At 47.0% G+C, this 26,723-nt stretch overlaps 2 protein-coding genes across 2 annotated transcripts in view; one reads left to right on the plus strand and one right to left on the minus strand.

Moving 5' to 3' along the window:
* LOC126537918 (solute carrier organic anion transporter family member 4C1-like) overlaps positions 1-21,219 on the plus strand; it is a 47,582-nt gene extending 26,363 nt beyond the window's left edge. Inside the window, exons 5-9 of the mRNA XM_050185031.3 lie at positions 3,679-3,874; positions 8,605-8,752; positions 13,237-13,442; positions 14,489-14,553; positions 19,704-21,219. Coding sequence (XP_050040988.2) covers positions 3,679-3,874; positions 8,605-8,752; positions 13,237-13,442; positions 14,489-14,553; positions 19,704-19,957 — 869 coding nt within the window. The 3' untranslated portion in view covers positions 19,958-21,219. The remainder of the gene's footprint in view (positions 1-3,678; positions 3,875-8,604; positions 8,753-13,236; positions 13,443-14,488; positions 14,554-19,703) is intronic.
* LOC126537753 (uncharacterized) overlaps positions 14,546-26,723 on the minus strand; it is a 60,639-nt gene continuing 48,461 nt past the window's right edge. Inside the window, exon 9 of the mRNA XM_072287943.1 lies at positions 14,546-14,646. Coding sequence (XP_072144044.1) covers positions 14,626-14,646 — 21 coding nt within the window. The 3' untranslated portion in view covers positions 14,546-14,625. The remainder of the gene's footprint in view (positions 14,647-26,723) is intronic.

Raw genomic sequence — 26,723 nt, forward strand, 5'->3', positions numbered from 1 at the left:
CGCTACCAGCCTTGCTACGGCAATCCACTCCTCCGGTAATCCGGTTTTGCGTAAACGTTAACAGTAAGAAGTTTATGGGTATACAGAAGCTTCGTAATGTGATGCAGCAACGTATTGGCTTCTTTGTCCATGTATACCTCGCATAGGGCGATCAATTTTTGTTGACCAGAGCACGCCCTTCTGTGTGTCATTATTCATAATTACAGCGCCCAGTGTAGCATAACGCAGATCAAAGCCGAACTATCGTTGCAGTCGTTCAGTACTCTTGCCGTGATATTGCATTGCTGTCATTATTCCATAAATTCATTCACTCTGACGGATTATCCCTAGCATGCTTGAAACACCACGTCTTCACGTCGCGCAGATTGTACAATAATTTCAGCTATGTCCACGTATATGGATCGACACCACCATTTAATTTTTTTACCGCTGCCTCGCGCTATCCGTCTCTGGAACAGCCTTCCGTATAGCATTGCTTCGCTCAGAAATCATGATGCCTTTTGCAGTAATTTGGTCAGACATTTTTCTCCACACTTTGCGTAGGGTTGAGTTTAGTACACAGGTGTTCCACTTATCCCATTACGTTTACGTTTTCAATGCATTGTTGTGCATTGTGTTTTCATGCCATGTGTTTTTTCTTCTTTGTTTATTAACATTACGCTGTGTGTAACGTCTCACGTAAAGTATCTTGATGCTTTTATGTAATACTTCTTGCTGTTCTTGCTGTTTTTTGCCATCCTTATCTGTTCATTCCTTTCTTTTTTTTTAGATTTTTCTGCACATATGTAAATTTGATCGTTTTGTGCCTATGTTTGAACCACTTTATGCATCGATATCTTTTTACCGATTGTATATTGTGATAAACTATACCATATATGCCCCCTCACGCTATGCCTCTTCGTAGGCATGTGAGCTGGGTCTTTCTAAATAAATAAATAAATAAATAAATGAATGAATGAAGGAGGCTCATTCCAACGATCACTATAGCGTTCTTCACTATTGGCGGCGAGCAGTTACGGAGTCGCCATCTGTCGGAAGCGCCTCCCTTGCGTAGTATGAGGGATCACGCGGCGCGCTCCTCGTAGGTTTCGCTTACGGCGCTCAATAAAAACACCACGCGGCAGCCCTCCTGGACATTTATGTAGGTAATCTCAAAACGAGGGACGTTTTTGACTGTCGATATAATAATCTTGGGTAAACTGAAAGCACAGCATTGTTTACAAACGCTATCTCTTTACCGACTACGCATAGTGAACGCCACTGCGCGCGGTCGCCACGATGGAGTCTCCCGAACCGGCTTCTTGCGTGAAAGGTAGGCAAACGCTCAGAGTAAACTATATGAAATATGTTCTTGTAGTGGGCTGTCGGTATAACTAAATGGAGCATAACAGAATGGAGCCTCAATCCAGCGATCGCACGGGTTCGCAGCGACCAACTGCGCGGCTGCATGCATGTCCGCGCACAATGTTTTGCTTTCGCTGTGAACGCGTTTTCGCACCTTGCCGTGAGTTTTAGGCCACACCATATGAGCATTTGACAGCACACTAGCAACCATTGTTGCGTGGACGCTATCAGAACTGTTCAAAAAAAATTCCGTTATAAAGACTTCGACGCCTAGCTACGGCGACTGTGATGTGACATCGCGACGATTCAATCTCTTTTTGTCTTCTAAATTCTTGGACATTTCAATATTATTTCTCAAGTGGCGTCGCACTGTATGCTTATCGGTCTTCTCAGTGTGCGATTTCCCTCTGCTTGTTTTTCGTAATCCAGTGCATTAATGACCATATGACCATATGCCGTGCCTTCTTTTAGTGTGCGCCTTACGTACCGCTCTCTTTCCGTTCGAGTCAACTTGCCAGTATCTAGCATCAACAAGTTCATAGACCAAACCGTCATGACATTAGCCGGGCAGCGGGCGCGGGCGAGCGTCTCAGTGCGCGTTTTCTGCTACTCACCGAACATCGCGCTGTCCCGGCGCCGTAGCAGAAATCTTCCTCGCATCTGTGCTTGCTGCATACCCGAGTTGTAGCCGATGGCTGTCTGCCGGTTCTAAGTTTCGCGAGCCAAGCTTCACGCAGCTCCTTGTACTGCGGCTACGTGTGAATAAGGCTGACACCGGGCTCCATTGCGTGCGTCCGGCACTGCGGCACCGAGCAGTAGCCTACCATGCTGCACGCCTCCAAAGGCAGCCACTACCTATTATAGTACGTTCAAATGTTGACAAGCAGACACGCAAGGCGGTAAAGCCTCACCACTTAAGCAGAACCGCGGCGCAGGTGGGACATTTAAACTTTCGTTTTCAGCTCGCTTCGGCACTTCCGAAGCAGCCGACCCGGCCGCCGTATCCACGTGATCCCTCATGCCACGTCACGCCAACGGTGGTGCTAGCTTTTCCAGTGGTGGAGCTCGCCCCCAATAGTGAAAGCCGAGGACAAAACAGCAGTTTAATCCGTGTTCCACGAATCACATCTTTCGCCTCGTGGTGTGTGCTATCGTGAAAGCGATGAGCACTGCCGAACCAATTTTCTAAGTACTGATCACGAAGACTTTTGTATACGCAGTGGGTGATTGGCTACTTCCCGGGTGTGCTCTCTCACTGTGATTCATGTGTTCAGAAACGTTCACTGAAGCACAGTGCGTGTCATACGCATTCTCTCGATTCGTTGAAGCAGTGAAATATAGTCTTCGCCATGTTTGCGCACTGCCGTCCAAGAATGAGAATGTTCGACTCTTTGCCATTATACTTCTAAAAGGCAAGTGGCCGCAAACCACTTCCATCTATGCGAGCCAACTTTCTTTCACTGAGGTCGCTAAGACGTTTCCGTCTTAGCGACCTCAGTGACGCGACCTAAGACTGACGCTAAGACGGAAAGAGAAAAATGAGTACAAAGCGAACGTGAAAGTGAGAATGTACGTTTGTACGGCGCTAAGACGGAAAGAGAAAAATGAGTATAAAGCGAACGTGAAAGTGCTCAAAGTTTTTGTGTTTGTGCGTCAGCTTAAATAGAATAGGCTGATGGGTTAGTCGGAATGGCATCATGTATACTGTAGCGCAAAGGGCACACACACACACGGCGACAGAAAACGCCGTGGGCCCTTCTTTTCTGTCGTCGTGTGTGGGCACGTAGTGCTACAGTGTATACATGGCGCATAAGCGATGTGTCTATCTCTTTCTCCCTCATGTACTTACCTCTTACCTCATTTTTAGCTTTCTGTCTTAGTCGCCCGACACAAAGACATGTATTGTCGAAAATAAAGTAAGCGTCCAGTTCCCTTCTCGTTCAATTCCTTTGTCGCGCATTCCTTGTCAGTGTGAAGTACACTTAGCGCAAGTAATAGAAATAACATACAAGCAGACCCACGTTATCTTATACACTGTAAAATAGTTTACACACTTAAAAGTGAAAAAGGGTGTAAATGTGTCAATAACTCACACCCTTGGGGTATTAATTGTGTAACGGACACGCTAAGGGTGTGAGTTATAGACACATTTACACCCTTTTTTAACTTTTAAGGGTGTAAATTATTTTACAGTGTACTGTGCTTGACAAACTGTAACACGGTCGCAAGGAATTCGGTGCCGTCGACTATACGGCGTCGATCATTTGGCTCCGGAAAATGAGTGAGTCAATCTTACTCGAGCTACAAGCCAACTGGAGCAAAACTTTCGCACAGGGCCCATCGTGCTCGTCGGTGGCGGCTTCGGTGCAGTCATCGGCGGTGCGCTGGTCAGCCGCTGGAACCTGGACTACGGGGGCATCATGCGGCTCTGCATGTACAACTGCTGCTTGTCGTGGTTGGGAGTGCTCATCTTCACGTTCAACTGCCCGCAGAACATTTACGCCACGCCGGATGGATACATCGGCGAAGTGTGAGTCCACAAGAGCGCACACACGACCGGCCACGTTGAGGAGCGACCGAAATCCACGCGTCTGTTCGACACGTGTGTGCAGGAAGATCGTTGGACGTGCACTGCGGAAACTTGCCGGAATATAGCATGGCCTCCGAGATTCGCGCGCGCCGGCTGGTTTCTCATTTTTTTGCAATAGGTGGTGTTCACACCCCAGCGACGGCTGCCTCCTCGTAAGAGAAGCTAATCTCAAAGGCGATGCTTTTGCTGGTTGCATGCACTGGAAGCGACTTTCAGAGCCAGAAACACGTCATGGCCACCACGTTTTAGACGTGCACCACCTATTATAGCGAGCGCGTAGCTGTTAATGCGCCGTGGTGTTCGATTTGCCGCCGAGGTTATCCGTCGCCGTCGTAGTCACGCCGGGGTCGTAATAGGCGATGTTCAACACATTGAAACCGCGACGTATTTCAGGACGCAGCAAATGATTCGGTGCTTCCCGTCATTCTAGACTGTCATGTCGTTCTAGACTCACTACCCTTACTCAGAGGGAGCCGGCGATGACGTTGGGATTAGGACGCCAGATATTGTGACGTGGTTTGCTGCATCTCGGAATGAACGACTCAATAACGCCAAGTGTTTCTGGGTCTCTGCCTTGTTTACGTTACACCGTCGTGCGTGGCGCACTGAATAGTGGCGAAGGAGACAATATGAATGGCCGATAACTGCTGGAGCAGGGGAACGATGTGGTTTTGCGACTCTGTTGTAAAGTTCCTTGACAAGGCGCTACAGCCCAAAACGTTCTAATGCGCACTAAGGCGCGAATTAGTAGAAATACCGTTGTTGCGGCCCAGCCTTCCTAAAGCGCTTTCGGTTTTCGTACGCAGCGCTTGCCTTGGGTGTGAGCATAAAGGCCCCGTTTACTCATATATTATTGTTTTCCCGAAAACTCTCCAAAATTATTGGCTACTGATTTTTTTTGTCAGGACATGATTCTGTAATATCGCAGTACTTTTCCCAGAAATTCTGCGTCATGCCCTTTTTAATTGCTACGGAAAACGTCGCACTTCAGCTAAGATTTAAGTATGCCAGGCTTGTATACGTTACAGAAAAATGTAACCGATTACAATTACAATGACTTTTTTCAAACATGTGGTTGATTGCAGTTACCAATTATTGCGCCACGAAGGTAACTGAACAATTAGTAAAAAGTAATCTTACTTTAACGGTACTTTACTCCCCTACATTTACTAACACTGCACAAATAAAGTAGCTAGAACGAGCTGACCGGGCTCTTTCAATGTGTTCGTATTTTTTAATTGTTTATCTTAGCTATCAATTGCTTTTCAAAATGTTCTTTGGTCATTTTCGCTAGTTTTCTTGTGAAGCCATCTGCAGCGACACTGAAAGATCTCTCGACATACGCGCTGGAAAGAAGGACTGTGTTGTAACTAACACATTGCGCACTAGATTGTGGTTACTGCATGCCACGACGCTCTGGTTTGCGACATCTATGAAGTTCTGAGCTTCATTGTTGTTGCTGGGACTAGAGGAAGGCGCTTCTGCAGGGCCAGTGATAAACTGAGAAATCGTCCATAGGTGATTCCCTGGCATTAACACAGGAAGTGACCATCGCTGTCGAGCCATAAAGGCACCGTTTATGTTTATAGGCACACATCTGGTGGACCTCTCCCTGGCGCTCTTCACTCATCAGTAATTTAGGCTTAAACCACGAACGGTAACGGAAGGCAGCAAGCGTTTAGGTTTCTTGAAAGTGTGGCCAAACGTGTAATGTTTTTTTTAAATATATAGCTGCATATTATTCAGCCCTAAATAAACGGCTCGTGTATTACAATGGCAAAAGTATAGCTATATACAAATCACGTATATATCAGACAGATAGAAACATATGCGTTTAACGGCAAAGAACTTCTGTCTATGTCAGAGAGCTCAATAGACTGCATTAAGTGAAGAATAATAATTAGGAAGCTGCTCTTACCACCGTCTAGGAAGGGCGCCTAAAGGCGCTTGCAAGAGAGCGAGAGACAAAAGGAGAGATAGAGAAATTATACGATAGAAGCTGACAGGTTGAACTTTTAAGAGAGGTGTGCAAATATGCAAGCCTGCATATTGAGGTGATCGACGCATAGCTGTTGGATACTGATTGTGGGAAGGAGGTAAGCCAGGTACGTGCTTTAATCCCTTTGGACACTATAGTTGCCACAAAATTTAAGTGCTCAAAGCTGCGTCGCCTGTTGTAGCTTGTTTAGTGAACAATTTAACTTGTTACTCAAGAACGTAAATTGGATTCAGCGAGCGTTACCGAGTAAACAAAGTAATCGTTAAATTACAAAATTACAAAAGAATGTCGTTCAGCACAAGTAACTAATTACATGTAATTCGTTACCTACAAGTCTGGCCATGACGCAACTGTTAGTTACCCTACAGAGTAAATAAAACTAACTTGCGCATTATACTTAAAGACTCCAACGAACTTCAATTCCACCCGAGGCATTTGCATGGAGACGAGTGGAGTGAGTTTTGCTGCGTCGCTGTGCCGGTCATGCGGGTGACATTCGTCCCTGGCACTCACCAATAATTCCTACAATAGCGGGTGGAAAGATCACCAGCGCAGTCGCTCTTTCGGGAGCAATATAGCCTGTGCACATTGAGCAGGGAATCTGAACACTATACACTCTTAAAACGGTTGCACCCTTTGGGGCGTATATTTGTCCAATGACTCCTTTACTAGATGCCTGCCGCGTCGCTAGTCTTCCCATTGGAGCGGAGGTTCCTGTAGTTCAGAGTAGTCGCGTAGAGACGGCGCTCGCAGCCGACCCACTTCCTGTTGCGGAGGAAGTGACGATTACTAGGCTGGCGCGCGCTCGACCAATGGCTTGACGAGAGACCGTGGGTCCTGCCTCCGGGATCTCAACAGACGCCGCGAAAATCTCGGAGGCAGGGCTACGTGATTTAGGTTTGCAGCGGCCACCGCAGCTAGCGCTCGCAGTCCTGCCTCCGGGATCTCAACAGACGCCGCGAAAATCTCGGAGGCAGGGCTACGTGATTTAGGTTTGCAGCGGCCACCGCAGCTAGCGCTCGCAGTCCTGCCTCCGGGATCTCAACAGACGCCGCGAAAATCTCGGAGGCAGGGCTACGTGATTTAGGTTTGCAGCGGCCACCGCAGCTAGCGCTCGCAGCCGACCCGGATAAACCCGGGTGGGGAAGAGTAAAGAGGAGAGGGGCAGGGACCAGCTTCTCGGTTCACGCGGCAGGCATCTAGTAAAGGAGGCATTGATTTGTCCCACAACGATAATCGACATCTGCCTTGCTTGCGTTTCCTTTCTTGAAAACTCGGCGCTCGCTATTTTGCTGTCGAGAATGCTGCGCCACACTGATAACGCGCATGCCATTCGTGACTGGGAAGTACCGGGCTCGCCGCGTTAAAGAAAGGAAACGCGGGTAAGACAGATGACGATTATCGTTGTGGGACAAGAAAAGCCCCAAAGGGTGTAAATTTTTCTAAGAGCGTATATAGTAAGGTTGTAAGAATGGCGTTTAGCCATCGCCAGACGTTTAGCAAGCAACCAACCCATCGCTTTGCCAGGGGTTGGTTGCTGAGGTTGGCAACGCCTTGGACAGCCGTAGCTATCCCAGCTGTTATAGCTTATTACCAGTGGGCGTCACTTAAGCCCAAACGCCATGAGAGCGATCTTGTGGACGACGGCAACGAGCGACGGCACTAAGCGACAGATCGCTCGTTCTTGTCGCTCGATCGCTCGGTTCTGGAAATTTAGCATTGGTCGCTCGTCGCCCGGAAGTGATATGGGCGACTAGACAATAACGGGAAGCCGGAACCGGACGTGCACCCGTGAGCAAAAGTATACGGACCACAGGGTCGCCGAAAAAATATTATTTCTTTGTAATGAAAACGCATAAACGGAAACTGACGAGTGCAATAGGTAATGCCAAGTTTGGACCGCCATCTTTACTTTCAAGTTGTATTCACAGACACAGGAGAAAATGTTTTATCGTGCAATCCCTGGTCCGCATACTTTTGTTCACGGGTGTACGTCAGTCAAGTACCACCGATTGTCGCACGGAATAAGCAAACGACTAAATTTTCATACCTGTAAGAATAAGAACCGATTGCAAAACCTTCAGAAATTTTTATGCTGCTCTTTACTGTCAAACCCGCTAACTTAAATTATTAAAGATTATTAAAGCACGTGTCACGCCAGTTTCAACGCTTATTTGCTGCCTTCATACCGGCAACATCCGGAAGACGTTGCTCAAAGTCGTCGCCCGCATGGTGTACGACTTGTAGGCGACGAGCGAATGCGCCAGCCATCTCCATTGCGTCGCTTGTCGCTGTCGCGTGCGAGATTGCTTGCATGGGGTTTATACTTTACAGGTAAAGTTATTACCATATCTGCAATGATGTCGAGAAATAAGACTCCAATGAATTAAATTATATTCCGGGGTTTCGAATGCCAATACCACGATCTAATTATGAGGAACCCCATAATGAGGGGCTCCGGCTTAGTTTTGACCACCTGGGGTTCTTTAACATGCGCTCAATGCACGGGACAAGGGCGCTTTCGCCTTTCGTCCCCATGGAAATGCGGACGCCGCGGCCGGGATTTGATGCCGCGTTCTCGTGCTTATCAGGGCAACGCCACAGCCGCTAAGCCAGCACGACGGGTGACGACTGCGTAGACTTGCGCCTGAAGTGACTCGCATGTTTGCAGGGGGACCTCGAAGTTCAACTTCCAGTGCAACGCCGACTGCAACTGCACGTCCGGCTTGCTGAACCCGATCTGCGGCGCTGACCACGTGGTCTACCTGTCTCCTTGCCTGGCGGGCTGCCACAGGGAGCTCCAAGTGAAGAATCTCAAGGTGAGCAGGCTTCACCTCCAGCGGAGCCCGCTGTCAGGCACGAGTACAACCACAGAGATCGAGCTTGCGACTATGTCCAACAGGCTGGAAGCACGGACAAAGAAGCATGAAGTGGACGAGAACACTGTTTCTTCTTTCTTTTAAAGCGAAGCTTTCTTTGCAAACCCCTGCGCCACTCTTGCTGACTGCTGCCCGCTGCTGCTGTCTCGCCGAATAGGTCATACTCGGATGGGTGGATGGGTGGATGGGTGGATGGATGCTATAAGCGTCCCCTTTTGAACGGGGTGGTGGGTTTCGCCACCAAGCTCCTGTTATTATATTGCCTAATGGCCTACCTATGTTAAAGAAGAGAGAGAAGAAAAAAAGAGAACACGACAAATTCCCATAGCCAAACTTTCTGAACACCTATTGCGAACTTTGTTATTGTACACCTCCACTGTTTGCCGTTTCCCTACTTTGCTTCCACCAATCTTCCGATCGCCTCTAACTAATCTCTACCACGGACATGTTTACTTTACCCCTGCTATCACTGAACCCAAGGGCTTCAAGGAGGCCAGAGATGCCTAAACCGACCGCTGAGTAGATATCACCATCATCATCCTGGCTACGCCCTCTGCAGGGCAAAGGCCTCTACCATATTTCTCTAACTACCCCGGTCATGTGCTAATTGTGGCCATGTTGTCGCTGCAAACTGCTTAATCTCATCTGCCCACCTAACTTTCTGCCACCCCCTGCCACGCTTCCCTTCCCTTGGAATCCAGTCCGTAACCCTTAATGACCATCGGTTATCTTCCCTCCGCATTACATGTCCTGCCCATGCCCATTTCTTTTTCTTGATTTCAACTAAGATGTCATTAACTCGCGTTTGTTCCCTCACCCAATCGGCTCTTTTCTTATCCCTTAACGTTACAACCATCATTCTTCTTCCCATATCTGGTTGCGTCGTCCTCAATTTAAGTAGAACTCTTTTCGTAAGCCTCCAGGTTTCTGCCCTGTAGGTGAGTACTGGTAAAACACAGCTGTTGTACGCTTTTCGCTTCAGGGATAATGGCAACCTGCTGCATGATCTGAGAATGCCTGCCAAATGCACCCCAGCCCATTCTTATTCTTCTGATTATTTCAGTCTCATGATCCGCATCCGCGGTCACTACCTGCCCTAAGTAGATATATTCCCTTACCACTTCCAGTGCCTCGCTACCTATCATAAACTGCTGTTCTCTTCCGAGACTGTTAAACATTACTTTAGTTTTCTGCACATTAATTTTTAGACCCACCTTTCGGCTTTGCCTCTCCAGGTCAGTGAGCATGCATTGCAATTGGTCTCCTGAGTTACTAAGCAAGGCAATGTCATCAGCGAATCGCAAGTTACTAAGGTATTCTCCATCAACTCTTATCCCCAATTCTTCCCAATCCAGGTCTCTGAATCATCATCATCATCAGCCTGATTACGCCCACTGCAGGGCAAAGGCCTCTCCCATACTTCTCCAACTACCCCGGTCATGTACTAATTGTGGCCATGTTGACCCTCCAAACTTCCTAATCTCATCTGCCCACCTAACTTTCTGTCGCCCCCTGCTACGCTTCCCTTCCCTCGGAATCCAGTCCGTAACCCTTAATGACCATCGGTTATCTTCCCTCCTCATTACATGTCCTGCCCATGCCCATTTCTTTTTCTTGATTTCAATTAAGATGTCATTAACGCGCGTTTGTTCCCTCACCCAATCTGCTCTTTTCTTATCCCTTAACGTTACACCTATCATTTTTCTTTCCATAGCTCGTTGCGTCGTCCTCAATTTAAGTAGAACCCTTTTCGTAAGCCTCCAGGTTTCTGCCCCGTACGTGAGTACTGGTAAGACACAGCTGTTATACACTTTTCTCTTGAGGGATAATGGCAACCTGCTGTTCATGATCTGCGAATGCCTGCCAAACGCACCCCAGCCCATTCTTATTCTTCTGATTATTTCACTCTCATGATCTGGATCAGCAGTCACTACCTGTCCTAAGTAGATGTATTCTCTTACCACTTCCAGTGCCTCGCTACCTATCGTAAACTGCTGTTCCCTTCCGAGACTGTTAAACATTACTTTAGTTTTCTGCAGATTCATTTTTAGTCCCACCCTTCTGCTCTGCCTCTCCAGATCAGTGAGCATGCATTGCAGTTGGTCCCCTGAGTTACTAAGCAAGGCAATATCATCAGCGAAGCGCAAGTTACTAAGGTATTCTCCATTTACTCTTATCCCCAATTCTTCCCAATCCAGGTCTCTGAATACCTCCTGTAAACACGCCGTGAACAGCATTGGAGAGACCGTATCTCCCTGCCTGACGCATTTGGATTTTGTTGCTTTCTTTATGGAGGACGACGGTGGCTGTGGAGCCGCTATAGATATCTTTCAGTATTTTTACATTCTTCGCATTCTAATAAAACATGCTCCATCGTTTCCCTAGCTTTGCCGCAGCAAGCACATGCTTCTTCATTTCCACATACCCTGGAGCACCTCCTACCCACTGTTTCCCCATAGCACTCTGTATTTCATTATGGCAGCATTTCTCTTCCCCTTTACTGGTATTGTATTTTACCGTGTTTTCATATATCTATTGTCTTCGTTTATCCATATACCAAGGTATTAATATTCTTATACGCGAGGTATTTCATGGCCCAATATTGTCACTGTCTGTTCACTGTTTTCATTTAATATCATACCACCCGATCTTTAACGCTAAATTTCAGACCTGAACTCTAATCTTCCTTTCCCCAAATATCAGCCGGACGTTGCATATCACTTTGCTTTTTAGCCAGCAACACAATGTCGCAACACATCCTTTCTGCCGGAGGCAGAAATGGAGCAAAAGGATGTTCCAAGCAGGAACAGGCAGCAGATGGATGTTCCACATCCGCCGCCAAGGTTTGTGAGTGGTGGTGCTGGCTAACACTCCCAGGGTTAGTTCTAGAGGTAACACATAAATACTCCAGAAAGTGAATGGGAAGACGGCGCCGCGATAGCTCAATTGGTAGAGCATCGCACGCCTAATGCGAAGACGTGGGATCGTTCCTCACCTTCGGTAAGTTGCTTTTTCATCCACTTTCAATTCCATTAATTTATAATTTCTTTATTTCAGTTAGTAAGTACAAGTAATTTTTCCTGTGTTGTCCTTGCTGCTGGTTTGTTGGCTTCTTCTGATATGATACCATTGGGTGTGTATCATGCGGCCGCTGGGTATGAGCCCCGGGAGATCATCGGCACCTGCCGCTCATCAATGAAACTTTTTTGACGCCATCTTGGGTCACTGCAAGTAAGACAACAACATCACACCTACACGGTGACGTTCAGTAATGCGATTTTTCTTGCAGATGAGGGTCGGCGTCAAAGTTGTGCGTTTTTTTTACGAGTCTGAAAAGGCGCGTTATCGCCAAATATGACCTTCAACATCGCGTTTGTGCTCTTTCAGGGCTTTCCATGGGAGATGTTCAGCTAAAAGGATTTCGCTGCCACCGAAGTGGTGCGCGAAGACTGATACGATTTCCTCGTTGATCATACAACGATGAGGTATTTGTCAGAAGACAACAGATATTGCCAGAGTGACTGCCGTGCTTATGAGCCATAACATGTAGCCTTGTGCGTTTCTGAACGTGCACCCAAAAATAAATTATATATCAGAACTGCGTTTGCTTGGTATTTCGGCAACGCGAAACAGATAGAGACGACTGAACGTATCAAATTATCGTAGGTGGCGACAGCGCCTGCCGAGTCCGGCCAACAATTCCTAGGCGGTGTTGGTCCGGCCCGGCCGTCACATGCCCTTGCATTCGCGGCGCCGCCGCATGAAGGCGCCACCGGTACAAACTCATCCCGCTCCCAGTGCATATAACGCTGGTTGCGTTGAAAGGTGCATTGCACTGCAGAGGTTCTCGTTCGGGGCATCCTTGAGCGAGATTAGAAGGTGCACGTAAACACTGCCTCGCGAGCTTCGCTTCTGCATGAATTCCAACAGGGCACCTTGGATCTGCTGCAATTTTTATCTGATTACCACACTGCCGGCCGTACTCGTAGAAGCATCAAGCATCCTGTGTAATCACTTCCTTTTGTACAAGTAAGACTATTGTTAACACAAAGACGGAGGTTTGAAATGATCATTTGTTGAAAGAGGAATGTCACTGTAGACAACGTTGTCTCCTTCACAGCAGCGCGCTGCCTTGGCGACAGCAAGCCCACTTGTCGAAGCGTTGGCTCCAGTGCCATGCCTTGTTCCACTATTATAGATCACTCCGTTCGGCAAGGTGTATTGACATTGAGGGCATATTAAACCACCAAATAAATAATTAAAGAAATACGTGAACCATCTACACCAGGTTAATGATCTTTTTGCGGGAGTGGTTGCCGTCCTCTCCTTGACACCGCAGAAGACGCGCTGTCTCTATCTACGCTATTGGACTAGTGTCTATTCTCCTTCTAGCGAATCAGCGCGCGCTTCTTGTTCGCTTGCAGATGTACAGCGGCTGCACGTGCATCAACAGCACGCTCAGCGAAGTGCCGGGCGTCAGCGCCGACCAGCTTCTCCTGGAGGCCGTGCAGGCAACCCGTTCGCGCTGCCCGACTGCGTGCGGTCTGCTCTTCCCGTTCCTGGCAGGCGTCTTCCTCGCGCTCAGCGCATCCTTCCTGAATGCGGCTCCGTCAACCGCGGCGTCCATCAGGTGCGCAGGCGTATCCTCGAACAGACGCACTCTAATTGAACCTAAGCCTAGCGTGACCAAAATCGATTCTGCCTAATCTATAAACTGTGCGCCTACCTAATGGAACCTTCTACTGGTCATTGCGCATCAGTGCTCCTGCAGCGCAACAGTGGTTGTGCAGCGAAGCATTCGGGCTGCGTCAATATCGCTTTCGGAGTCTGCATTTTAAAGCGAAGCCTTCTTTACCTACGCGTCCACACCAGATTGGAGAGCGGCGCGAAGTCTAGAGGAAAACACACAACTTCGACGAAAAGGTTTGCAGCTCAAGGAAAAAACATCGCGTGCAGGAACTTGGATAATTTTTCATTGCGTCTGAAAAATGTCACAGGCACTGCGACGCGCGTCCACGCAACGAACGTACGTCACCTTGCTTTCCTGATGAAAAGAAAACACACAGGAAAGTGACGGCTGATTTACACTTGAGCATACAGGCGACCAGAACTTCGCCTGCGTTATCCGGTCATAAAACCATGAAATGAGGTCTTCCATGCATGCATGCATTGGTAAATGCTTCCCGCAGTGCGAACAAGGTGTGACGTCGAGCTCATTAAGAGAGCCATGGCTATGGCATTTAATTCTCTTTCGATTGAAAATCTCTTTCCCGTCAATGTGCGCATAAACATCTGAATGTCTGGGTGAGTCGAATGGAATCACTGTGGATATGCGAGTGAGCCAGACTAAATCCATGTGTATCGCACATGTGCGGGCGATTCCAGCAAGATAACGTCTGCCTGCAGCCAACATCCGCCTTCAGGTCCTGAAATATATGGTTTGAACTCTGTTCAGCTAAACGAGTATGAAATCTGCGCGTGCTTACGGACGGTCATTTCTGCATGGCACTTCTGCAGCTTCCAAGCTTAACAGCCCTTCGTGCGTTTATTTTAGTGTGCGACCTGGAAACTAGTGCAAAAAAAAATTCTTGCTGGCTTCATGCCAATTACGTACGGAATAGTAGAGCTGCCAAGTTGCGCTTACGGATAATGCATTCTTTGCATTACCGTACACAGGTGTGTGAAGCCCGCCCAGCGGTCGCTGGCGCTCGGCGTAAGGCAGATCATCGGACGCCTCGTGGGTGAGTACGACCGGAGCTGTGCAAGCACTTATTCTGGCCACCTTCTGTCGTTGACTTGTCGCTGCAATTATCTTAATTGACCAGCGTAGTGACCTGTAAATACCGGGAAAACATTTTTGAGGATTGCACAAAAAGACACGTGAAATTGAAGAATTTGGCATTTCAATGTAGATACCAGGGTGAGGCCGACGTTCATGGAGAAACATTGGGCGCGTTAAGTTAGCGCGCTCCGAACTCCAAAGGAGCACGCTCGAGTGTGCTCGAGTGCAACGCTTTCGGAGCTTAGCTTAACGGCCATTTTCGCCGACTGTTTTAGGGTGCACGAACGCGCCGTCTGGCGAATGTTATGTTGCTTCCGCATCCGCTATCGCACTTCGCGCGCTTTTCGAAAATGGCCCCGCCGACCGTACTCCTGCAGTTCTTGTTAGACGATGAAGTGGTAGAAGAACCTGACGCGCGGCGACGGAGGCAGCAGCAGCGTCTTACGTATGCGATGCACGCTCAACGTTCGCGCCAAGCTCAAACCGCGCCAACACGTTCCGATCTCGCCTGAGAGCAGCTTCAGACGCCCGGCTGCGCGGCGGCGGGAGGAACGAGTGGGCAAGGAGAACAGACTTGCATCAGTGGAAAGAGTAGGAAAACGTCACCTTTCCGGAAGCCGTAGCAGGCGCGCGCTCTCGCGCACCGTTTCCAGGATGGGGCGCGTAGAGCGCGCTCCGCAAACACGCACCGGAAGTTGCTTTTTAGCCGTTAAATTTAAAGGAGCGCACTCTGCTGGCTAGAGCGCGCTCGAGCGCCTTAACTTAACGCGCCCGTTGTCTGTCTTGTTCTTCTTTCTTGCCTGTTGACGTGACCGGAACTCCGTACTAAAATCAAATAGGCTTTAAGCGCAGGCGTAGGTATATGAACCACACGTGGTTGCTGCGTGTCACTGCCGGTGCAAGCTCCGAAATTGAACTACCATAAATGGCGTACCTGATCAGTCAAGCTGCGGCGGTAGATATTGAAGCGTTCGACGAAGAAAAATCATGGCCCAGACTTAATTCAGTGTACGCTAAGTACGCTAATTACACTAAGTACACTACGTACACTACACTACTAAGTACACTACACTAAGTACACTAAGTACGCTAAGTACGCTAAGTACGCTAAGTGTACGCTAAGTACACTGAATACACTGAAAGTGGGTAGCTTCTGAGTAAAAGCTGGTCTACAACAAGCGCATTATAAGAGTGGCCGGTAGACCATTGGCACGCACACTTTTGTACGCATTGCCGCATAATAAGATGCACATTCCGGAAGGACCAGCGACGCATAATGTCCCGCCTTCTTACTCCTCTCTGCGAAACAGGTACTTTGTCCTGACTAGCCTACGTACATACACGATCCGTCCCTTGGCTGCACTGCACGAGATCGGCGAAGCCGAGCGCGCACATCATCGTCGTCATCATCATCATCATCATCATCAGCCTGGTTACGCCCACTGCAGGGCAAAGGCCTCTCCCATACTTCTCCAACTACCCCGGTCATGTACTAATTGTGGCCATGTTGTCGCTGCAAACTTCTTAATCTCGTCCGTCCACCTAACCTTCTGCCGCACCCCGCTACGCTTCCCTTCCCTTTACCCGCCGTGGTTGCTCAGTGGCTATGGTGTTGGGCTGCTGAGCACGAGGTCGCGGGATCGAATCCCGGCCACGGCGGCCGCATTTCGATGGGAGCGAAATGCGAAAACACCCGTGTACTTAGATTTAGGTGCACGTTAAAGAACCCCAGGTGGTCGAAATTTCCGGAGTCCTCCACTACGGCGTGCCTCATAATCAGAAAGTGGTTTTGGCACGTAAAACCCCATAATTAAATTAAATTAATTCCCTTCCCTTTGAATCCAGTCGTAACCCTTAATGACCATCGGTTATCTTCCCTCCTCATTACGTGTCCTGCCCATGCCCATTTCTTTTTCTTGATTTCAACTATGATGTCATTAACTCGCGTTTGTTGCCTCACCCAATCTGCTCTTTTCTTATCCCTTAACGTTACACCTATAATTCATCTTTCCATAGCCCGTTGCGTCGTCCTCAATTTAAGTAGAACCCTTTTCGTAAGCCTCCATGTTTCCGCCCCGTTACGTGAGTACTGGTAAGACACAGCTGTTATATACTTTTCTCTAGAGGGATAATGGCAACCTGCTGTTCATGGTCTGCTTGCCAAACGCACCCAGCCCATTCTTCTTCTTCTGATTATTTCAGTCTCATGATCCGGATCCACGGTCACTACCTGCCCTAAGTACCACTTCCAGTGCCTCGCTGCCTATCGTAAACTGCTGTTCTCTTCCGAGACTGTTAAACATTACTTTAGTTTTCTGCAGATTAATGTTTAGACCCACCCTTCTGCTTCTCCTCTCCAGGTCAGTGAGCATGCATTGCAATTGGTCCCCTGAGTTACTAAGCAAGGCAATATCATCAGCGAATCGCAAGTTACTAAGGTATTCTCCATTAACTCTTATCCCCAATTCTTCCCACTCCAGGTGTCTGAATACCTCCTGTAAACACGCTGTGAATAGCGTTGGAGAGATCGTATCTCCCTGCCTGATGCCTTTCTTTATTGGGATTTTGTTGCTTTCCTTATGGAGGACTACGGTGGCTGTGGAGCCGCTATAGATATGTTTCAGTATTTTTACATATGGCTCGTCTACACCCTGATTCCGTAATGCCTCCATCACTGCTGAGGTCATGGAGGCATTGTTGAGTAGCCTTTACGGAATCCTGCCTGGTCCTTTGGTTGACAGAAGTCTAAGGTGTTCCTGAGTTCCTGATTCTATTTGCAATTACCTTAGTAAATACTTTGTAGGCAACCGACAGTAAACTGATCGGTCTATAATTTTTCAAGACTTTGGCGTCCCCTTTCTTATGGATTAGGATTATGTTAGCGTTTTTCCAAGATTCCGGTACGCTCGAAGTCATGAGGCATTGCGTATACAGGGTGGCCAGTTTCTCTAGAACAATCTGCCCACCATCCTTCAACAAATCTGCTGTTACCTGATCCTCCCCTGCTGCCTTCCCCCTTTGCATAGTTCCCAAGGCTTTCTTTACTTCTTCCGGTGTTACCTGTGGGATTTCGAATTCCTCTAGACTATTCTCTCTTCCATTATCGTCGTGGGTGCCACTGGTACAGTATAAATCTCTATAGAACTCCTCAGCCACTTGAACTATCTCAACCATATTAGTAATGATATTGCCGGCTTTGTCTCTTAACGCATACGTCTGATTCTTGCCAATTCCTAGTTTCTGCTTCACTTCTTTTAGGCTTCCTCCATTCCTGAGAGCATGTTCAATTCTATCCATATTATAGTTCCTTATGTCAGCTGTCTTACGCTTGTTGATTAACTTCGAAAGTTCTGCCAGTTCTATTCTAGCTGTAGGGTTAGAGGCTTTCACACATTGGCGTTTCTTGATCAGATCTTTCGTCTCCTGCGATAGCTTACTGGTATCCTGTCTAACGGAGTTACCACCGACTTCTATTGCACACTCCTTAATGATGCCCATAAGATTGTCGTTCATTGCTTCAACACTAAGGTCTTCTTCCTGAGTTAAAGCCGAATACCTGTTCTGCAGCTTGATCCGGAATTCCTCTATTTTCCCTCTTACCGCTAACTCATTGATTAGCTTCTGATGTACCAGTTTCTTCCGTTGCCTCCTCAAGTCTAGGCTAATTCGAGTTCTTACCATCCTATGGTCACTGCAGCGCACCTTGCCGAGCACGTCCACATCTTGTATGATGCCAGGGTTAGCGCAGAGTATGAAGTATATTTCATTTCTTGTCTCGCCATTCGGGCTCCTCCACGTCCACTTACGGCTATCCCGCTTGCGGAAGAAGGTATTCATTATCCTCATATTATTCTGTTCCAATAATTCTCCCCTGCTATTCCTAGAGCCTATGCCATATTCCTCGACTGACTTGTCTCCAGCTTGCTTCTTGCCTACCTTGGCATTGAAGTCGCCCATCAGTATAGTGTATTTTGTTTTGACTTTACCCATCGCCGATTCCACGTCTTCATAGAAGCTTTCGACTTCCTGGTCATCATGACTGGATGTAGGGGCTGTTAGATACGGGACCGTTTCTTGAGCCTACTTCGAGTTCCCCAGACCTCATCGAATCGCACCACAGTTAATTGAGGAGCGAAGAAGCACGGATGCCACATTCCCTAGGCGCGGCACGAGCAAACAAGTTGGCGGACCCCACTTCGTGTGCAGCCGGTGTAGCTATTCACTGCTTGGCTCTTCCCGAAAGCGAAGAGAGAGCCTGGCACTGTTCCAGGTAACGTGGGTCCAGAAGCAAGACGGCTGTAATGCGCCGTGACAACCGGGCGGCGTTGCCCCCTACCCTCTATGGTGACAGCGCATTGCAAGTCAGCAAGGCAAGACCGTAGGGGGACCAAGGAGCGACTCTCTTCGCCGGGTGTGACTCCATCGCACGGGCGCCTACCATTGGCCGAAAATGACGACACCCGAGCGGGCTCGCCGATTGGCCGAAAATGGCGTCACCTGAGCGGGCTCTCCCATTGGCCGAACGTGACACCGAAGCGCTTAAAAGACGCAGGTCGGGAGCAGCAGGAGAGCATTGCTAGAGCATTCCTTGATTCATCTCTTTCGAGCTTCTTGCCACGGGCCGCAGCGTCCGAGTTGCTGCCGGCCCGTAATGACTTTAAGACTGTTAATTGAGTCTCACTGTAAATAATGTAAATCAACCTCCCAAGTTTTCATCCCGAAGTCCTCCTCAACTCCTACAGGGCGTAAAGCTGTACGACCTTCAATTTGTACCTCTTATTAGGCGTCACAACAAGACCTGCCACCATCTCGTTAATGCTATAGAATTCCTGTATGTTACCAGCTATTAATCAGGAATCCGACTCCTAATTCTCGTCTCTCCGCTAAGCCCCGGTTGCACAGGACGTGCCCGCTTTTTAGCACTGTATATGCTTCTTTTGTCCTCCTAACCTCACTGAGCCCTATTATATCCCATTTACTACCCTCTCATTCCTCCAATAACACTGCTAGACTCGCCTCACTAGATAACGTTCTAACGTTAAACGTTGCCAGGTTCAGATTCCAATGGCGGCAGTCGGCGTATTAACCGGCCTCGCGTTCCCCCGACAGGGTCCATCCCGGCACCAGTGATCTTCGGCGGCATCGTGGACCAGACGTGCGTGTCGTGGCACCGGTCGTGCGGCAGGAGTGGCGCCTGCGTCGTCTACGAGAACGAAGGCATGTCGCGTGGCCTGTTCTACGCGCTGGCCGTCACTCTCTCCCTTAACATGCTCTCCTACTACGGGTCCCTCCTGGCACACCGACGCCACGCCCGCCAGCGCGCCAGCGCCAAGAAAAGCCGCCGTATGTTGTCCAAGGACTAAGCGCGGCGCCTGGTCGGTATAGCTGCGAGGTCGCCCCTGTGCACCAGGTCCCATGCTCTGGTCCACAGAATGTTGTTGCCAACGCAACCGTTGCTAGGCAGCAGGCTGCTGCGAGACCACGTGACAGTCGGTGCCTTCGGGATTGTAGGACTCGAGCTCTCCCCCTTTCGCAGAGCCGCAGCGATGAAATTTACTATTGCAATAAATAATGGCGCACCGCGTGCAGAGCGTATGTCTTGTAGAGACCGCAGGGGGAAGCCGACGACGCCTCACGCATTTTGTCTCACTATATACAGCGCTTGGGAGGTGCTCTAGCAGTTCCGACAACGGAACTGTCATATTATATATTGTCATATTATGGCACCCACAATGACCAAGAAGCGTGTCCGCGTGTTGGATATTATTTTCATACAATGGCAAATAGCCGCAACGGGCGATCGGCCAAGAAGCGACCGGTGCATCTAAAATGAGAAGTAGTACGCAATTATAAGATAATCTTGTAAGACAATAGAAGATTTGTCACGTTTTGCGGCATGACTGAACGAGAACACATGCGCGAGCCTGTTTTTGTTTTCTTCATGCGAAAGACGAAGGAACGCAATGACCAAATTTATGGAATTTGTTAACTGCTTCCTGAAAGTTTCGCTTCACATATATTCAAAATGTGCGTTGGATCTGCATGCCTTCTTTTTGTATGTGCGACAGGGTGAGTTTACCAGAAAGCGGCCAGTTTCGCCCAATACGGCCTCAGCGAACACGTAATAAAAAGGCGAAGAAAACTAACGCAATACACATTTACATATGGAATGTATTGTCAATATGTATCAAGTCAGGCCCACTTTTACTGACGAATTTTGACGTCCTGAAGTTGCAAGGCGGGCTCCGATAGACGCCGTAAGGGAAGGCTACATATTGACACGTACACTTGTATATCTATTTCGGGTGACCGCTTTTCGCCGTCTAAAAAGAATGATATCGCTCAGCCCGGGACGCGCCCACTTGTCGGAAGTTTCTCGAATGTTATCGACGGTTCTTGGTGCTATCTGTTGTCACCCATGCTTGTGTAATCTGATTGCATGTGCGGCGCGAATTGTGTAGAACTCTCTGGAAGACACGCGACACCAGCGATTACTCTGGAACCTTCGATGTCTCATGTATAAAAGCTAACGCGCTTGACCCGCTGATGAGATTTACGACGATCGCCGACTATGTTCGCCGCTATCGTTGTTGTTTGAGTGTAGCCTGCTTTTGAAGGCACAAGTTCGCCCAATAAAACTCTAGTTTCTTCACTCGTAGTTTTGCTGCTTTCTTCACCGTCACTACTACGTGACAATATTACCGTTTCACTGTTCGGCAGCGAATGAGCACCCAGAGCCCAGGAAGCGAGCCTTTTGTTCCTTCAGTCCCCGTCCGAACGCGGACGCGCTGCAGGTCGGGAAACGAACCCACGACCCCTTGCTTGGCAGTACGCGGTATAGCCATTAGCATAACGAGGCTGGTTGTATACTGTTCTAAAGGTAACGTTAATATCAATTGCATTAACTTTTATACACCAACAGACCTCCAATTTGCAGGGTTGCGCACAGGCGAAATGGTTTATCGCGCTTGCACCTTACGAGTCGCGAGAAAAGCGGAGAGGTCGGCCTGAACTGCTATGTTATAGCCTGCTAACTGAACGTTGGGGAAAGGCAAACAGTAAACAAAAAGCAGAAAGCGAAGAAGATATGAAAAGGCGAATGAATAAGAGTAATTACCAATTAACCGGGAACGCTTGTTTCAGCCGTATTAGGTCTGTACAGTACCGTAAGAAACTACGATCAAACCGTCGGTTGCCGGCATTTTAATAGTTATTCCTGTCCTATCCTATACGATAAAATTGTTTTCACGCTCCAAGCTATCCTCCTCGTAAGCTGAATAGCCTCCCAAGTGATGTTAATGATGATGCTTTGATCAATGGCGCAAATCCACTGTGGGGGTTTGCGCCACAGTGGGGTAGCAAACTGGAGGCTTTAACTGTAGTCAACCTCCCCGCCTTTCTCTCATTTGTATCTCTCTCTCTTTCTCTCCGCTGTGGGGGTAGGCCACGAACCTGGTGGTAAAACGATTTAGAAAAGAAAAGAATATAAATGGATAATCTAGGATGAGAAAGAAACCGATAATTAAATGAAATTCATATCTGTAACAGTAGACATTTTAATTCGCATTTACAAAACACTTATTTCATTTCAGATAATTTTGCTAAGAAGAGTAATAACGGTTTTCTCACCGCCCGATTCAAGGCCGATGACCCAGAGTGGGTTGCGCCACTTCACTGAAGAACAAGAACAAGAAATTAGTGTACATTAAGTTAGTCAGCCTTGCATACATGGTAATAGTAATATGAACATGAACATCAGCTAAAAATACGTAAAATAAAGGATAGATGCAAGAAGTGAGTACGTTAAACTTAATCGCGGAAGGGAGCTTATATCTTGGCGGCAAGCTGCCAAGCTTGCCGCTTAGATACAACCTCCCTGCCGCGATAGCCCAATGGCTATGCCGTTCTGCTGCTCAGCTCTAGGGTCGCGGTTTCGATCCCGGCCGCGGGGGCCACGTTTTGATTGGGGCGTTATGCCAGAACCCTCGCGTACTTAGCTTTAGGTGCGTTAAATATCTGCTATCCTCCGACGTCTAGAAGACGGCGGCGTTTGGCCCCAGAGCGAGTGGTGCAGCGACATCAAGTACGAGCCGTGTTTTGAGGCAACAACAACCACCGCCACAGCAAGAGCGGCGCGTCCCATCTTCAAGTGAGGCCTTCTCTGAGAACCCTACCAGACTTTCCACATCGTGGAGGCTGTCTTGCCGAATATGTTTTTGGATGTGTATACACAGCTTATGTGGAAGGTGCCCACGAAATGGCTTACATGTAAACGTCATATATGACTGGCCACGTAGCTGGCCACGTATGCTGGCCACGTATGCTGGCCACGTTCTGTTCGAGAAAATAAGTACCTACATAAAACCTGCACATGTAATCTCGGCTCACAGGCATGCATATTTGAAGCACATCGATCGATTAGTAGAATGGTAATGTATATTTAACAGATTCTTTGATTTACTGTATCTTCTTTGACACTGTCTGTCAGAATGTACCACTGCGTTATTGGCGAATACTCCTGAATGGGCATGTCCCACTATGTACGACTACTAAATAAACGATGTAGATCTGATGCAGAATCCCTGAAAAGGGCGCCGCGTGCTATTATCATATTGATTTCCATACGAATTCTACACACACACACGATTAATATCGACTTTATGAGGCTAGTACAGATTATACATAATACAGGTCCGTGACCTGGAATAGTGGATTCAATCAATCAATCAGTTTATTCATGTATCAATGTACATGGAGCGGTGAAACGAAAGAAAGCTGCCTGTGAGGCAGCTTGACGTGTTCTCACCCCCGTACGTTTAAGCAGCAACGTTTTACAACAAGCGAAAGAATAATAACAAAGAATAATGCATGCACAAACATTTTATTTAACTACACAGGCATTATAATGGTATGAAGAAGTAGAAAGAAAATAATTTGCATGCTGACTTGCACGCAAACGAATGCTACAATGTTGAAATGAAGTGCAGGTTGTGAGTCATGCTCAACTGTATAAATAAACGATTATATAAGGAACAAACGACACAAGAGAATGAACTAACAAACACGCTTAGGTTGTGGTGCGGTTACATATTCTAACACAATATCACGATAATGAAACTAATTGAACAGTTTTGGAATATTACTTTTGAGCATCTGCTCTCTGTAATCAGTACGACATAGTGGCACATTACAACACTCATATCACAACACTGTATCATACATGTGTGTCTGCAATCTAAGTTTCGCAAGGCAAGTTAGATAAGAACAGTGACGCCGTTCTTCTTGTAATGTTTTACTGAGGCAATAATCGTAAACGTTTTCCATAGAGAATAAACCACATTTCTTTATTAGAGGGGCCGCTACAGTGTACGATTGAGCACTAGATATACCCCCAGTTATCTTGTTTTGGGCATGGGCAAGCTTTGCTATATTAGTTGGCGTTGTATCGCCCCATACAAAACAGCCAGTATTGTACGCTAGAAAGAAAAAGTGAGTAATATTACAAGATTGTAATGTTCATGGGTACTACATCTCTATTTACATAGAGTCAACCTGTTTCTCGTGGCAGCCTTGTTATTGTATAATCGGTCAGCATGTCCCTAAGCATATATATGTTCAGTGAATGCCACACCTATAGATTTAAAATTGCTGGCTATGTATATTGGATTGTGATTTGAAGAAAGTGAAAAATCTGCAGGCAGTTGCTTGCCCTTTGATCTGAATATGATTGCCTTAGTTTTCTTCACATTTATAATCAGTCCTTTATTTGAGGTCCAGAGCGCTAGTTCTGGATGAATTGCATTTCCTCAGCGGAATAATGCCACAGGATCGCTATCGGGAATGAATACACTTGTATCGTCCACATATATTACAAACTTTCAATCGTGATCAACCTATGTGATATCATTAATGAGCAAATGAAAAAGGTATGGTACTAAAATACTGCCGTGCGGTACGCCGCAATAAATTGTTTTCACGCAAGAAAGGTGGTGATGAACTGCTACACACTATGTACGATTGCTCAGATAGGACTGAATAATGTTGCGCGCTAAGCCCGGCATGCCACAGAACAGCAGCTTGCGTAAAAGTAAATTGTGCTTCATAGAATCAAACACATTAGTTAAATGAATAAAAATCCTTAATATTGAACTTTTACATTCATTATTCTCCAGCATATACTCTCTCTGTGTGAAGAGGGCAAGCTCTGTGTAATGGTACTGCCTGAATGATAACTGAGCGTTCGTTATTATGTTATCTTTATCTGTAAAAAACGACAAGCGAGAAAGGAAAGCTTTTCCTAAAACCCTTGAAAGCACATGCAAGATTGATATAGGTCTCTAATTGTTTAGATTATACCGATCAGCTTTTTTAATGGTTCCCCACCTTGGCGATTTGTAATTGTATTAGAAAAGTAAAGCTGGAAAAGCAAAGATTAAAAAATGTGTATGAGTGGGCCAACTATAACATCCACAACGAATATTATTGGAAGAACCTACATGTTATAATAGTCACAGACAGTACCACTTTTCAAACCTGAAATTATAGAGAAAACCCCGCACTCAAATATGCTGCCGAATAAAGTATTCGGTATGACCTTGCACTGACATTAAAAACACACAATAGCTAACACTGTATCTTTGCATGATTCTTTCTGATGACATGTGTTAGCGTCTGCGATAGAGGGGTGATCCATACGTACAAAGCAATCATTAAAAATATTGGCTAGTTCTTTACCGTTTACTAAGGTCCCATTGATCTTAAGCTCGAAAGGTTTGTTAAGTGCCTTAGTGCTACCGAATATTTACTTTCTTCCACGCGAGTAACGGGCTGTCTGTTGCTTGTGCAAATTGCTATTAAAATATACAATTCTAAGATTCCGAATTTCCTTATACAACTAGTTACGGTATGCTCCATAGCTCTTTAACAACTGTGTGTCACGAGAGGCGAAAAAGACGTCGCAGATTTTATGTTTAGCCTTGATTTCGTTTATCAATTCTTACGTGATCCATGGCTTGAGGATTTTTTTTAGATGGACGGAATTGCTTAAGTGGGAAACGCAAATCATAAGCCTTGTTGAATTTCTGTAGAAAAATGTAAAAGCCTGAACATCCTCAGCAACGAAAATCGCGTCCCAAGGCATAACTGATAGATCCGGACGAAGATAATCTAGATTCCGAGACGTGATACCCCGTATGAGTATGCATGGTCTCTGTTCTTTGACATGTTCATCAATAGCCATACATATAGGTGACTACTTATAACACATGGTTTAATTCCAGATATTACATGTTAGGTTCAAAGCTCGTAAGAAAGAAGTCGATTAGCGTAGAAGAATGAGTGGTTGTTCTGGTGGGTGAATTAATTACAATAACTAGGTCGAAATTTTATATAGCTATACCAATTAACCGATTTGCCATTGAGCACTTTGTGAGCAAAGCAATGTTGAAATCGCCACCACACATTATATTAAGCTTATTGCAGTTACCGCAAGCGAAAATGTTTTTCAAGACGTTTGATGCACTTAGAAGGACAACCATTGAGCAGACGATAAAAACTGGTAAAAGTTTATGGTTCTTAAAATGTTCAATGCTTCGCAATCAGGTTCTGAAAAGGTAAAGTCGTCAAGTAGCTCACAGTCAAGCGTGTCATTTATTGACTGACTTCCCACCACCACGTAGACAAGGGCAATTTAAGGAAAACACGTTGTATCAGTCAAGGTGAAAACATTATCATCCGTGTACCACGTTTCCGTCAGCACAATGACGTAAAACAGGAAACAGAGCTGTTTAAAAATTATTTCAGTGGACGCGTACTTATTTTCTGATTGAGCGTTCAAATGAGAAAAAAAAAAAAACCTCATCCCAAATAGGTAGTGTTTTGTAGCTCACATGGTTTTGTAGCTCAGCAGGTGTGATCGCCATGATGGTGGAGCAACCCCTTAACCGTGGTCAGGTCGACCTTAATCAATATACGCCAGGTCGTTCTTAGACCGGGTTACGACAGCTCGGTCACCCTCTTTCCGCCTTACAAGTACTTTCCCATTGATGAAGCAAACAAAACGGAATTTCTTCTCCCGAGCCAGTCGCTTACTTTCCCATATAAGAGATCGTGCCAGCTTGGCTATATTTC

The sequence above is a fragment of the Dermacentor andersoni genome, chromosome 4 (genome assembly GCF_023375885.2).
Source record: "Dermacentor andersoni chromosome 4, qqDerAnde1_hic_scaffold, whole genome shotgun sequence".
NCBI classification, from domain to species: Eukaryota; Metazoa; Arthropoda; class Arachnida; order Ixodida; family Ixodidae; genus Dermacentor; species Dermacentor andersoni.